Here is a 16,323-nt window from a genome sequence, read left to right as displayed (position 1 = left end):
TTTGCGTAAGGATCGCCTCTACTGATTCGATCATAATCTTCCATAATGATGACTAAAATTACGTACGTAATACATGTAAAGGCTATTTTTTGAACCTCAACGTGATACTACAATTTATCGGCAAGACTAGCGCCACCCACATTTTTGCAATTTTAATACTGTGCATCGCGTGTGAGGTTTTCTCCGGGCACCACTTCGAGCTCAAATTCTACTCAGAATTATCAATAAAGTTGACACCGATCAGCTTGACATTGTCCATTTCATTCCAACTGACTGGCAGTTAAATTTCAAATAGGACACCTCCTGCTCACAGACTCGAGGATCTTTTTAAGCCATTGGGATAAAACCAACGGAGTGAAACTCGATAGGAATCGATACATATTTTTTAATGGCTGGGGGTTTCAATTCTTTTGTTTTCAAGTCAGAAAATTCAACGGGGAAGGGAAAATCAGTAAAAGTTTTGCAGTAAGGATTGATCTATTTGATTATTTTCAGTGGGGACAAAAACTGGAGGATAATTTTCCACCGGAGACGATATTTTGGCCAATTTCTATGTATAACCTTTTAATTTTAATAGGTTTTCAGATTCGATATTGTTTTTTGGTAAGGCTGAGCAAGTTGAATGTAACCATAGCGCACTTCTAAAAGGCTTTGATCAATTTCTTATTTATATTTAAAAGTTTTTGAAATTTTTCATTTTGATTTTATATTAAACACTTACGAAAACCTTTCCAACGACCAACGATTATATACTTTAATCGGATTAACTTTCGCGAGATTAAATTTCACGATTTCGTGATTTTTTGCTGTTTTCGCGAAAACGCCAGAGATTCCTGCCTCGCAAAATTAAATCCAACACAAAATTTTTTAAATCGCATTATCAGCAGAGAAACCAGTCCAAAGTCTCCATTTGTGGCAAAAAATGGCTATTTTCAGCTGTTTTTAGGCTTATTCGCGAAATTAAATCGACACGAAGTTTTTCAAAACTCTGACTCGCGAAATTTAATCCGATTAAAGTAATCGCTACGTACTTAATCTTTGAAAATCTACGAAAAATCATCTCGCTGAATTTTGAAATTATAGCTAATTGTTTATTAATTCTAGGCATTCCATGGTATTTGAATTAAAACGCAGTATTATCAATAAATCAATAACTAGGTTCAATCAATCGTCAATGGGTAAAATCAACAAGAAATGCCAAAATTAATTAATACAATCGGTCTACCTATAATGACAGCTTTTTGTGGTGGCAATATATTTACTGTCAATCAGAACCATTTTATGACGGTTTAAAGCGGTTGTTGACTGCGTTTGACAGATTGGAGGCTAAAATGAAAGGTATCGTTGTCTATAATTTGGCCAACCGTCAATTATTTTGGTTCAACCGCAAAACTAGTTCTCGAATTCGTTAATTGATTCTCTCTAATTCGATCCGAAGAGCCTTAGATATCCTGTGAATTAGAGAAAAAATTCAAATTAAAGAGAATATCTCATCAAACTTTTTGACTGAAGGACCAATAATGTCACAATTTCGATGGTTTCAACTACAGAGTGAAGTCATGTAGTAATTAATTCCTTTTTTATGATCTTGTATAAGGATCGTCTACCATTTTCCTAGGCTGTGTGCATCCATAGCTGTTGTCATTAGAAGATATTAGAAAGATGCTGGCAGTCTACCATTTTGCAAGAGAGGGAAATGAGTTCATCTTTCGAAAGTTGCAAAGACGCATTAACACCTCCGTTTAACGGATGCGATCTTCTGATATAACTGTGAAGCAATATTAAGCAATCGTCTAATAAGAAATCTTTTTTTCGACAAACAGAGACTTGCAAAAGAACCGTTATTAGGATATATTCTGACGTCACAAGTTGGCAAGTTAAAACGTAAAACGTAAGACGTTATTGCAAAGATAATAAACCAGCTGCGCTGGAAGGTCAGCCCAATAAGCTTAAAACGATTAGAAGGAAGTACAATCAAGAAACCTAATTCGTTGTTAAAGTCAAAGAGGTTGAAAAGCTCATTTTGGCTAAAACTTCAGACGAAAAAATGTTTAACACAAAGTTGGATTTGTCCAAAAGTGGACATGGGATAGATGTTGGAATTTCACCTTTGGGGGGGGGGGGTACTAGACGAGGTGACGGGGTGTCCAAGCAGAAAGTCGACCCTTTGAGAGACAAAATTTTGATGATTTTGGGACCCTTTGAGAGACTTTCCTAAAATTTTGGTTAGATTTTTTCCAAATTTCGGTTTGATTTTCACCAAATTTTTGGTCAAAACTTCTGGAAATCGTGTCCTTTTTAGAGAAAAATTTTCGATTTTCGTGATTTTGGGACCCTTTTAGAGACTAACTTATGAATTTGTACCCCTCTGAGAGACTTTTCAGGCCTGAAAAAAGGTACCCTTATGGTTCGCATCCATTTTGCCTAAGTAAACCTCCCGGGAAATTTCACCTAAATCTGTTCGTTAGAATGTCTTAAACCTGTTCGTTATTCTCTGAGAAAGTATATCCGAGGCGGTCGCTTTAGATGTTCACTGTTCACTGCAGCTTTCGTCACATTTATCAGATTGATTTAAATGACGTGTTGAACTAAGTAGGCCCCTAGTATAAGGGAGTGGTCAGAAAGTATCTACTAGGGGGGAGTGGAGGATATTTTGAAAAATCCCAAATTACTTTCGCACCCCCTCCCCTAGCCTGGAAAAAAATTTCGAACCCCCCCTCATAAGGCCCAATATTTTTTCGCACCCCCCCCCACTAGAAAAATTTTTACGCAAAAAAACAATTCATACAGATGCGGTACAAAGAGTATTATTTGTTTGTATGACAGTTTTTTATGTCAAAATTAGGTAAGGGAGATAGTTTAGCCCTGTAAAGTTGAGTATAGTCCTTTAGGAGATCTATCATTTTGATTGACGTTTACACCACGGGATTTTTTCCGTCGATTTCCATGGTTACGACGGAATTTCTCTGAAGTAAACAAAAGAAAAAAACCCGTGTGTAAACGTCAATCAAAATGGTAGATCTCCTATAGGAATAGTCCAGGGTTTAAAATAAGAATCAACGAGTTATTTTCTCTGAGTTTCCCAAAGTTTTGGGAGAAAATTACGGCTTATTTTCCCTGATACATAATCTCCCTACATTACAGACGCATTACTCAATTACTCAAAAATATCCTGAGGGGCCACCATGGTTGGCCCCGAGGGAGAAAAATTTGAAGATCAGGTACTCGAGACCCTAAAATACAAGCTATTCTGTTGTTAAAAGGAGTCTGAAAAATAAAATTCTCTGAGTTTGAAATTTCCCTATAAACCTATATTTTCAGGTTTTCCAGGGTCTGTCAAAGCTCTGTGTATATAATTTATAAGATATTAGTAGAGACTAAGGAGGCACAACCATGGTTTGCGCCGACGGGAGAAATGTTGATGTTTTTCACCACCATTTTAGCTAAAAGACACTTTGTTTTGACAAATTTCTTTCTCTAAAAAGTACTTTTTCAAACCACTCTGATGAGCTGTGAAAGCCACTAATCTACTTCCTCATTTAGCTCAATGCTACAAACCAAAAGGGCAAGGCGATGATGCCCAAAATGTTAGTATGACATTACATATATCAAATAAAATAAATTCTGAGTGTTCGGCCGTCAGGCCGAAAAAATTTTGAAATCTTGAAACGTAAAACTATGAAATTAGACTTCCTACATTTTCTCTTGAGTTGCCCAAAAGATTTGGAACCCCCCCCTAAACCCTCAAAAAAATTTGAAACCCCCCCCTAACCCTCGAATAAATTTTGGAACCCCCCTAGAATCCTCCACCCCCCCCTAGTAGATACTTTCTGACCACTCCCTAATGTGAATGAGTGCATTCTATATTGAGGAAGCTGCGTCGAAAATTCCGTCCAGTTTCGATAACTCAATCAAAAGTTATGATGATTCCAAGTTTCTGTTAATGTTACGCCACACTTTGACGTTCATTTCTCTGCTTTCCTACACACAAAAACTCTCTCCAGACAAGAAAGCCTCAAAACCAATCATAAAAAACTTTCTTTTATACTGTCTATTTATTTACAATGCATTAGCTTCTTTCAATTTAATGAATAAACAAAAAAATTTCATTTTTACTCTTTCTTCTCTTCTTTTATATAGTGTTCTTTTATCATATTCGTCAAATGCGCAAAAAAAATGAAGTGGACGTGGGTCTTTTCTCGCGCCAAAGTTTTACCGATAACTTGTTCTCCGAAAATAATCCGAAATCGGATTTTTTTTTTGCCGTCTTATGATGATGATGGAAGAAGAAGAAAATTTTACCTATTTGAATGCTCAGCTTAGGCTGACCAATAAACCCTGAATAAACGTTTGGAAATATTTTTGCAAAACCTCAAATTGTCATTTTATTGACACATATGCTTAACTTTATCTTGAATGATAAGTTTCGACCAAATATTTACTAACCAACTTCATCATAAAATCTGAAAATGACTCATATGTCAAGAAAGTTTGGCTTCGTAAAAATCATTAAAATGAGAGTTTTCCCTCGCCAATATAGTACGGGACAAACCCTGAGGATCCGTAACATCAACTTTATGCTCCATCCGGTTTCGCCACACTGAAGATGCTACGGATCGCAAAGCCCCCCCCCGCTACTCTTAATGCTTAAATACTTAATGTGATTCAATTGTATTTCTTGACATGGCAGCTAAATCTCTCAGCACGCCTGAGCATGCATCTTGGTGATTCTTTCGTGTAGTACCAAGCATTTTCTCCATGCATTGACGACCTTGTGTGGCGACTATTCTCGATTGTTTCTTTTTGTAGTGAACCTTTGCAACATCAGAGCTATGTTTTGATCCTATAATGCTTAAATACCGTACTTCACTTTCAAAGGTTCCGTGATACATTCTATTTGATCAACCCTTTCCATATCAATGGGGTGTTTCCACCAACCAAGGCATAACTAAAACTGAAAAGGCATTACAATAACGATTGACAACCATAATCGTCATGTAAAAGTGTAATCTCTAGGAAATGAACATTTTTACTTCGTGACTAAAAGCAATGGTAGACACAACGGAATATATAAAAGCCATGGAAACTTGATTTAAAAGATAAAATATCATATTTTGTAGTTTAAAAAGGGGTATAAGAAACAAAGATATCTTTATCTACCACTTAGTAATCCATTATTCTAACTTGATAAAGCTTTTTGATTATTATTGCCATGCCATATGAGCCCTTAAAAGGTAAATATCTTGATCTGACTCAGCCTTTATTATCAACATAGACTCTTTGATTAATCAGGTCAAAATGCCCACTCTGTTTTTTTTTCATCAAATGAATACATAACACCCCAATACTGACAAATTTTATTCGCAACGTCGATAACCTTTGCACAAAGTAACATCCGCCCATGCATCTCTTTCTTGATGCTCCATTGAAAATGGTTAACCAGTGGAAATAAAATCAAAGGGCCTAAACGCCAATTGTGGTGGATAGTCCCGGGGGGGGGGCAGCCAAGCAAAATGACTGACGGGTATGTGCGGGCACTAAGGGTGTATTTTTCAAGGCATCCGAAATGCACTGTAAGGGTGGGTTTTTTGCCGCCTGCGCTGTAAGGGTAGAAATTTCAGAAAATTTTTGAAAAAAAGTTGACCAAAATGCTAGAATTTTAACCATTTTTTGGCAAACGAAAGGATAGAAAATTTTGGGGAAAATGCACTCTAAGGGTATGATTTTCACTGATTTTTGCTGCACTGTAAGGGTGCAATTTTAAAAGCCAATTTTTGGCCCGCACATACCGTCAGTCCGCAAACCCAGTGCCCCCCCCCGGGTGGATAGTTCAATATGCAAGTGAAAATAGCATTCAACCCTCTTAAATTGGATCCCCTATAGCAGAGATTACAATTCAATTGAATGAAATTTTGGGCATTCTTATCAACGTTGACAACTTTTCAGCCAGAAATAGTTCCAGCGGGGAGGTTGGAGTTTGACGTAAGCGGGAAGAGGGCGTAAAAGAAAAAAAGAAAATCATTTAAAAACGAGTGCATCTTTGACTGAATTTTGAAGAGGCGAAGTCCGTTGAGAAACGCACAAATTGTGTCTTTTGGAAAAGTCCAATATTAAACCCTTATCGGGATGTAGAGCTCAACTAGGCTTCTGACATCCGCTAATGGAGTTTTGCTCCTTTTATACCGTGGTTCTATAGAGGTGTGCGATTAAGACGTCTTTTTACAATATGGTGTTTGAAAAAGGAGCACCATCAACAAATCAGAAAGATGCGAAAATATTCACGGCAGACATTCTGGCTAGAGAAATAACCGAAGCATTATGCGTCGAAGAATTGTATTGGCTTTAAATTGAATTTGACCTATTGTTTTAGTGATTTTAAACATTTGATTTTTGAAAAAAGGATGTAAGATCGGAGACAGTAGATTGCATGATCAGGATGTATTAAGAAGTGCGAATTCGAAAACATTATTTTTCAAACAATCTATTACAAAACGTTAAAAGTGAAAGATTGGTTGATATTACTTTTTAATACCATCTATTTCCTGTCGCATGTGATTCCTCTAGTTGTTAGAATAGACTGTCAACAGTAAACAAGATGTCTCTATGATTTAACTTCCGAACAAAAGCGTGAAATGATCAGATGGTGAAGTAATTTTAACAGATGTGTCACCATCTAAAAAGTTTCTTTGCGTTTTTATGTCCTGATATCATTTTGTCAGACTGTAACTTCTCTTTGGACTTTCTGCGTAAAACTTTTATATAATTTTAGCTTTTTGGGGCTAAAAAACCATATTGATGTGCTGCGAGAAGGCCAAGTATCGTCAAAATCGGTGATTCAAAAGAGCGGCTAGCCCCCTTGTCACTACGAATTAAAAACGTTGTGATCCTCTTATTTGAGAAAAGACTGAGAGGAATGAGTTAACGGAGAAAATCAGAAGCACAACTACACGTTTTTTTTTTTATTAGAACCTAGTTTATAAGAACATTGAGGCTGAAATTCGTCGAAAAATTAAGAACATCGTAAGAACATGCCCAGCCTCAGTTTGGAAAAAATGACAAGAAACTACAATTTTTTCTTCTTTTCAAGCAGTTTTAACTGAACTTAGAGATGGATTTTCTAAAATCGAGAGTCAAATATTGTCCAAATTTTACCAATTTTAAGTGCTCTTTATTTTGCATGATATTGTCGATTTAGAGGAGTCTTAAAAATTAAGAACGCATTTAAGAACATTTTAGGCTGAAAATTGCTAAAAAAATAAGCACATCCAGGCTCAGCCAAATTTTAGGTGTTCTAATAAAAAAAAAAGTGTGTATGTTAATTTCATGCTTTTAATGATTATCGGCAATTTTACATCTCAAATAAGGAAGATTGGGGAAAAAGAGTGAAGAGAGGGAGATATAAAAATGGTTATATAAGAAAAAAAAGGCATGGGCCCCAGTTGTTGATGTTTAAAATCACAATCTGGTTTTCGGAATTATCCCTTAAAGGGTGTTAAAGTTGTACAATGAATAAAACATCGAGGCGCGTCTCTCTTTGAACGGGTTAAAATTTCCGGTTACATTTTCCTTTATTGATCATTTTGGGCCATTTTCATATAAAAATATCGAACTTTCAAATATATTCATTTTAGTGGAAACATGAGTGAAAAACCCTACAATTTAGGGGACATAAGGTGATGAAAATCTCAATGAAAACCGAAATACATTTTTATATTTTTGACTGAGTCGGTGTACAAAGTAAAAAAGATCTTTTAAAATGAATATTTTTCACGTTTTGAGAACTTCCTAGGGTGGAACAGCGAGGAAGAAACTTTTCTCCCTATATGTTTATGTTTATACTTTAGTAGACTGACGTCACAGAAAACCCGGGATACTATCCGTGCTCTCGTGGGCGCATAGATTTGTACAATTTCGTTTTAAACGAAGAAACATTTTCTCCATTCTTCCTACTGGAAGCCAATCATAATATCACGTACAACTAAAAGAGAAGAACTTCATATGAGGATCAAGTCGTGCATGGTTTTGGGATTGGTTTAAAAAAAGGGTGAACAAAGTGGGGCAAAATATCTAGCTGTGAATAAGTACCCAGAGAATATTTCTCACGTACATTTTGTGAGCCCTGCTATTTAAAGTCTATTCTTCCGTATAGGTTTCCTAATCAGTCACCATAATTCAAATTTGGATTACGTGACTTCTTCTCCTCAATTTTTTTATAAGCATCAATCATGCCTTTAAAAAACTAATACTTTGCTAAGCAACCCTAGCCTTGAGGCTGAAAAACCAACCAAAACGGCAGAAAAGAGGAAAATAGAATTTAATTTTTCTTTAGCTATTACAGTTTATGAAAGATTTTGAATTCGGGAATTGAAAGCATAAAAACAAAATGTATCGTATTATTTTGGAAGGTTTGACCAGGACCCTTAGTACGTTTTCAATTTCATTTAATTCGGCCCTTTCATCTACATACCCTGCAAACATTGATTTTAGCCAGCAACGTTTAGACCATCAGGTATGGATAATTTCCACAAGATTTCCTTAAAATCGAAGCCATGTTGATCTTTTACACGAAAGTGTTAATAAGAAAGGGATGGGAAACAATTACCGGTGTTATGATGGGATATAATGATGAGGAAATTTCAGGAACAAGTCTTGATTGAAGAATGTTTCCTTACAATTGCAATCATGTTTTACAAAATGATTAAGAAACGTTAATGTAATGTCTCGTGATAATCACCAAGGTCTAGCATAAGATGTGTCATCAAGTGGCTCGATTCGGGCACTAGCCAATAAAATATTCTCCCATTGGAAGCAAGGGGCTTTTAGTTATAGTTTTAGTACAGGTCTTTCGTTTGCCTTCTCTATTAAGATACTTCTCAGGTGGTGCAAGACTCAAAGAGACTGTTCATGTGAAGGCGGGCTGGATCGAACAGGTGAGGTAGGATAGCCACGTGATTTATTTTTAGTCATTTGATTCGTCAAAAACTGTGTACCGTAACGTTCGAAAATCCATTCTACCTCACCTAGCCGGGTCAGCCTAAGATAGCGTCTAATTAAAATGCCCATGAGGACAGAACATTAAAATAACATACTGTATCTATCATAAGTTCCTCATCTGGTACGTCCCAGTCTTTTGTGAATGAGATAACAACTTCCCAGCAATATTTTGTTACTGTAGGTTTACTAGGCTTTTTGTTGTGTCAACTTTTATCGCCTGGTTAGTCAAGCTGCCACGAAAGTATCCAAGCATTTCAGAACTATCACTCAGCGGCTGACAATTTAGAGATCACGAAAAATTAAAGGGTAACACAAAAGAACAAATTAAATCAAACACGAGACGAAGTAAGTGAGAATTCCTGCCATCTTTCCACGTCTTTTGTAAATCAATTTACAGCCTTCGATTGAAACAATTTCCAGGTAAATCTCACAAAGTCAATGAGGAATTTTTCTCTAAAAAGAACATGACATCATCAAAACCCTTAAAAATTTTAAGCCGTTCAATTAACCATTCGACTAAATATGACAATTTTGACTTGGATGACCAATATCCAATACTACGCATCTCTTTCGAAAAAAGATAACAATTGAAAAAATCGGCTGGAGAGGCAGAACACTTGTATGCAATCCTTGTTTTTCGACCAAACCGGACCGGACACAAACGCCGATAACGCAATCAAGGGATACACGAGTTTAAATTTTATCATTCATTTATCCTTCATTCATTAATTTACACCTTTCAGCCAAAAAAGATTATCAGGCAAATCATTCACAATCAATTTGAAGCTTTCTTCGAATTTGTCATAAAGAGTTCTTTGACTAGGAGACGGATTTTCTGGATCGATTGGATTTAGAGAATAATTCAATGGCCCCTAAAATTGGCAGAAAGTCTCAGAAAGTTTATTGAAAATTCCAGGAAAGATTTTCCTTGAAATAAGCCAAAAATCTCATCAAATTTCTTGCCTAGACTTGAAATAAAAAAGGATTCACTCCTTCATGGGCGAATTTAAAATCCTTATTTTGCCCGATTTTGCCACCGCACTGCAAGCTCGACACCGAAATGCTGTCTTTTTTTCTTCAAACACCGATACACCGACAGAACAAAGGACTAATACCACCACACCGCCAAACCGCACGCTCCTCTTTTTCAAGAGATGAAACAAATATTTTTTTTAAAGTGATTAAAATCAATCAAAAGCTGGAAAATTCCCCAAAAAGACTCTATTATTGAATAGTAAATCAGTTCAAGAGATGAGACTACGAGTTGGAGCTGAAGCAGATCTTCCGTAAGGGAATAGGCCTGAATATTGAAAAACAACAGTGTAATGTTCCAAGAATAGAATTTCTCATCTGCTCCAAACAGCAAAACATATTTGGAATTCCCGTATAAATTAATGAGTAACCCTCAAGTTTGAATATTGAATACCGAAAAAAGTACAGTCGATATGAAATTCTACTTCGCTGTCCATTTATTTGATTTTTGCCTTTCATTTTTTGTGATGACTTTATGACGTCATTTTGATACCCTTGACAACTTCGTGTGAAAATAAGAAAATAAATAAAATGTGATAATAATAACGATGATAAATCATAGGGGACTTTTGGTATGAGAAACACCATATAAGGCAAAACAATGGTAAGCAATAAGAAATCACTTTGGGCAGTATGTGGTCGTCATTATTTTCCATAGCACGCTTTTTGTGTTAAAGACAATAAAACATGACCGTATAGATAAACTAGCTTATTGGGCTCTGACAGGCTACACTTTTTGTATGAGAACAAATTATATAAGAACATTTTTGGGCTTTGCGGATACTCCAAAACACCCGATCTCTTACGAAAATGGACAAAAATACTTGGTAAAATAAGAACATTTTTAAGCTTAAACCTCAAAGAGTTAAAAACATCCAAAGGCTTCAAAAATGTTGGATATTCTGATAAAAAAGTGTATTATAAATTTTCTCCAAACTTCAAGGGCCAAATCAACATATCTTTCCAAAGGGGCATTTACCACTACATGGAGGGGTGTGGTGTCATCTTGAAAATTCACTGACATAAAACCTTTAAAATATGTCATAATATGTCAGAAAGGACTAAATGAATGAGAACCAAAATTGGGTGGAATAATTCTCTATATAAAGCATCATGGTAATTAAAATCTTTTCATTAAAGTAAGATTTAAGAGAAAAATAAAGCTGCATGACAGTTAGCATGACACACAGTTAACACAGAAACAGAAAAATAAAATTTGTTAAAAGACACTTATAAAAAGTATTAAATTTCGATGGAACAACGGTCATCTTGTAATTCATTTAGTTTAAAAATTGAGAAGGAAAAACAAAATTAAAAGCTCAGTTATTTCATGATGGTACAACGAGCTACTCAAAATATATAAGGGAGTGGTCAGAAACTATCCACTAGAGAGGGGGTGAGGATAAGGGGGGTGCTATATCAGGTATCCAAAGCTGGGACAGAAAGAACTTTAGAACAACATTACACGCTTTTTTTATAAGATATAAGAAAATTTATGATGAAATTGACCAAAAAATTGAGAATATGCTAAGAATATCACCATCATGGAATTATGGAACTGAACCTAAGAATGGTTAGATCATTTTAGCTGTAATAAATTGCGAACTATCCCCAGAATGACTCATTACTTTCACAAAAGTTAATGCCATTTTTATGCTTCAGGTGTATTACATGTCAAATTTAGGTTGTTCTAGCTCAAATTAAAGAAAGATTCGAAAAGTACAGGTAAACCTAAAAAACCATTTCCCCAAAAAGGTAAGAATTTCCATGATGAAATTAAAAAACACCATTCTTGTAAAATCGTATACATGTCATGTGTCACAGGCTCGTTGGGACCTCCTCATTGGAAAAATTAAACTTAAATTTAAACTATATTGATATAGCTTCAATTAATGATAAAGTGTTGAGAAGGTTTCCAAAGTTAAACCTGAAGCACACACTTGATTTGTTTGCAAAGGCTGGATACACAGTAATCATATATAATGATTATCATTAAACTTTGAAATCCGTCTGGACCGTCCTCGTCTTCTTGTACACGTTCTTTTATAAGAAAAAACTATATAAGAGCAAGGCTTCGATGGCCAAAATATTAAGAGCAAGTAAAAAGAAAAAATTTAAGGCTTCGTGGACTCTAAAACACCCAATGTCTTAGGAAAATGGATAAAAATACTCAAGAAATGGCGAAAATAAGAACATGTTAAGATCATTTTTAGGCTTAAAATTAAAAAAGTTAAGAACATCCGAAGGCTTTAAAATTTTTGGATGCTCTTATAAAAAAAGCGTAGAATTCATATCTCATTACAAAACGTGTTGCAATGCTTTGCATATACTCTTAAGAATTGTTGGCAAGGACAAACAATGGAGATTTTCAGAACGAGTGCATAAGTTGGGATCCGTACTAAACTATTGAAGAAAAATTTGGGCTTAGAAGGAAACGTGGTCTAATTTCTAAACCCGATTCGAATGAATTTGAATAAGCTCAGTCCGAGATGATAAATTCTATAACTCGAATTTTACTACAACTCTTTAGATTTCACACTCGAGTTGAAATAGTCTTAACTGAGCGTAAAGCCTCTGCGTAAGAATCTGTTCTGGAGACATAAACCTGTAATATGCCACGGTATCCCTATTGCATTCTTGAGCAGATAAGCATTCTTGTAGCAATCAGTTCAATCAAGGTTGCTAAGTGTTACAAAGTTCCTTAAATGTGGTATGATTGCTAACATACTTTGTACGTTCCCAAGCTATCAAACACATACTGTATAATATACAGCCTTGCATTTTTACATAGGGACAAACAATCATGGACGACATGGACTACTAATTCTTATAGAAAATCTTAAGAAAAGGGTAACTACAGGGTAACTAGCTGCTCATTTATTACTAAGGTTGGACATCGAGGCAAAAAAAAAGAGATTTGACTTGCTGAGCAAAGCAAAATTAATTTTTTTCTCTCCCCTTTTTCTTTCAATTCAATAAATCAATATCTCAATCATAATGATTGTTAGCTCCCTCCTATTGTTTGTTTCATATGAAAGGAACATTAAATGACGTCACAAAGTCGTATTAGACGAAGAGATATAAACACGGATTTTCTTTCTGAAACAACAGATTAGTTGAGAAACAGTTATTCGACAAGACAGAGTGCGCGCGTGAGAAGTCAGTCAAGACTTCGTATTACTGAAAGCAAGAAGAAAATTTGCTGCACTAAAGAAATTAGTATTAAGGTATGTAAATTTATTTTGGATGTAACTTTCCATGATTCATTTTTGTAATGTGTGATATTTTTTTTCAAGGAGAGTTTCCAGGGCGGCTGCACTTTTTGTTTACGTACTTCTAGCAGTGTTTTGAATATACCACTCAAAACAAAAGAAAAAAATTTGTTTTGGCTTCAAGAGATACTTGAGGAACGAGAATCTTTGTATGTGAATTCCACATTAAACAGACAAGAGTAGTGTGAATGGCATTAATTTTTCGGTAGATTTTAAAAGTTTAATTTTTGTTGAATGATCATATGATGTACCCAATTCGAACCAATAAATCTTTTAAAAGGCATCATTCAAACGGGGTGAATAATATTTTTGTCCGGTATTTAAATTTTTCTGAATATACTATCTGAATGTGCAAATGATTTTGAATCCACTAACAGAAAATTTAAACAGGAATTCTCTGCAGGAATTGGGAGTTTAATCCGTCAAGGATCTGAAGATATTTGAGAAACATAGAAAATTCACAATAAAAATTTCAAAATGTTTTCTTTTTTACAGATGACACGTTATTTGTCCGAAGTGTCCGGTTATTACGGTTGTCAGTGGAAACCAAAAAACAACATGGCAGCACACAAAGAGAAATCATACCACCAGATGACTGAAATCTTACAACAACGTGAAACAGATTGTCGCCGTTTGCGTTTGAGTAGTTTATTCGAGACTATGCCGAAAAATGATATACATATCGAGGGTTACTCGCCGTCAGCCGTACGTAAATTACGCGCAAAGACAGTACCACCACTGCAGAACATTTACGAAGATACGATATTCTATCCTAGCAACTGGACTTCACCGTCACTCACTAAAAAACAACGCCGTGAGAGAATGAACAAAAGGGCCGCATCCAAAAAGCCAGTCATTGCAATAATTGATGAAAACAATAACAATAATAATAATGGATTTATGAAAAAGAACACTGCGGCCGCATTGCGCATGACTGAAAAATTCGAAACAAAATACCATTCACCTCAGTTAAAACGTAAAGCGTTTGGAAAACATAATTTGATTCCATTACCTGAGGAAAAGATCACTCGCTCCTTTGATGAAAGCGTTATTGAGGAGACGGACGAGGAGGAAGAAGAAGCTCAGCAACAGGTAATCGTTCGCCGTGGATCGGCCGGTGAACGACGTTTCAGACCTAGATCATGGTCTGAGTGAAAAATGATCAAAATGAGACATCAATTTGGTGCGAAGAGAATTTGGAGAAATATTTTGCTGTAAAGTGTTTTTCATAATGAACTTTGATCGGCTCAACTTACTAAGCAAACAGATAAGAGACAAAATCTGAAGACGGTATGATTGACTTTCCTGTGAAATCAAGGAGTATTTTGCGATAAGCTTTTCCGGATCACCGACATCGGAAAAACATGCAAATCAAGACTTAATCTCTCCGTTATGTTACATTTTACCGGATATAAACAATCTTACGGAACTACTTATAAAATATCCGGGCACAACAGACTCGAAGCGGAGAAAATCGACATCAAACGAAGCTCAACTGTTGTTGTTTGGAGAATGTTGATTGATTTTGAGATTGGATGAGTAATCGAAATAAACAAACATAAACGGACGAGGAAAACCGTATAGAAAGTTTTCGAAAAGAAAACAGCAGAATTTTATAAACATGTTCTTAGAATATCATCCTCTATGGATTTTTTATTCAAAGGACAAAAACATAAACGTTCCGAAATAAAAGCTAGCGAAAGGAGATCAAAAATAGAGCGATTAAACAAAAACACATAGCAAAACGAAGGAATATAGATTTGATTGTGAATGCTAATGAAATTAAATCATATCAGCGGAATCTCAGACAGAGATATTCCTTTTGCTGTTGTTTTTATATAAAAATTAATTTTTTAGAACTGCAGTTGCGCTATTACAATAGAACATCCTGCCCTCAATCCTCTATTTAGATTTGTTGTGGTCCCGTTGTGGTCGGTCCTCTTTTAGTCGTTTTCCAGCAGGGATAGCTGACAACCCTCTCTCAAAAGTAAACAAATAACAACAACTTGTTTGTTTTAAAAATAGCGGGTGTAAAAAGCTGAGCCTAGCAAAACAACAACAACAAATTCAGCATCCCGGTTCAGGATACTTGTTTGAAAACAATCATCCTCTTACATATCCCAGGAGAGTAAATTTTTTCTTTTTTTTTCTCATAGAAAATTATGCACAAATTATTGCCAACAATGTAGATTTGAATTTTAGAGAATTTTTCTCTCCGTAGTATATACACTAAATTGTAGAATATTGTTAATAATTTCGAAAAATATTTTTTTATAAATATTGTATATATTAATTTTTGTATTTATTATTATTGCAAAGAATGTAAATAGTTATGAGAAGTTTTAGGGATACAGAAAAAGATACCATACAACGCAAGACATGACAAATTTCACAAGTTTTCTAATTATTTTGTCCTTATCTGACTATTTCGCCATGTATCGATATTTTGTAAATACAGCTTCTTCATTCCTTCAGGATAAAAGTGTCAAAGTGTGATGGCTTTTAAATTTCAGATAAAATTTTGTGAAAGTTATCAATCACTACATACAACCGAAGCTGCAAAATTAGGTATACTAGACTGCAAACTCTCCTCAAACTTATCTTTTATGACAACCCTGTCTCAAAGCCCCGGTGGATTTTTTTCTATTGAAATCTCAATGAGGATACTGTATAAATTCTATTGCTCCAAGGTCAAAAAATCCAGTGGGGATGGGTTTGGAGTGCATTTTTTAAACATTGAAATTCGAATGGGGATGAAGTCAAAGTCAATTTCCCAGTGGGGCAGAAATTTCAGGGTATTTTCCCACCGAGGACGAAATTTTTGTCAAATTTTCCAGTGGGGCTGGGTTCCCAGCGGGCCTGTGACTCAGGGGTGTATTATGCTGATATACACTTAGAGAGAAGCACTATGCTTGTAAATCTAGAGGATTATGAAAAAAATATCCCTCAGATTTCGATCGATACGTCATTAGAGAATAGCCAACAAGAGGTACAGTGGAAAGAAAAATTTCAGAGAAGAAATGCT

The 16,323-nt window shown here is 35.3% G+C and overlaps 1 protein-coding gene across 1 annotated transcript; it reads left to right on the top strand.

Annotated features, from left to right (window-relative positions):
* The first annotated feature begins 13,132 nt into the window (after positions 1-13,132).
* Positions 13,133-15,685, top strand: LOC136801455 (uncharacterized). Its single transcript, XM_067058100.1, has 2 exons — positions 13,133-13,253; positions 13,794-15,685. Exon 2 carries the CDS (start codon positions 13,794-13,796, stop codon positions 14,451-14,453), a length of 660 nt encoding a protein of 219 aa, XP_066914201.1. The 5' UTR covers positions 13,133-13,253; the 3' UTR covers positions 14,454-15,685.
* Positions 15,686-16,323: the final 638 nt, after the last annotated feature.

The sequence above is a fragment of the Clytia hemisphaerica genome, unplaced genomic scaffold (genome assembly GCF_902728285.1).
Source record: "Clytia hemisphaerica strain Z4C2 unplaced genomic scaffold, Clytia hemisphaerica genome assembly, whole genome shotgun sequence".
NCBI classification, from domain to species: Eukaryota; Metazoa; Cnidaria; class Hydrozoa; order Leptothecata; family Clytiidae; genus Clytia; species Clytia hemisphaerica.
Note: the sequence above shows the minus strand (reverse complement) of the source record. Positions and strands in the feature narration are given on the sequence as shown.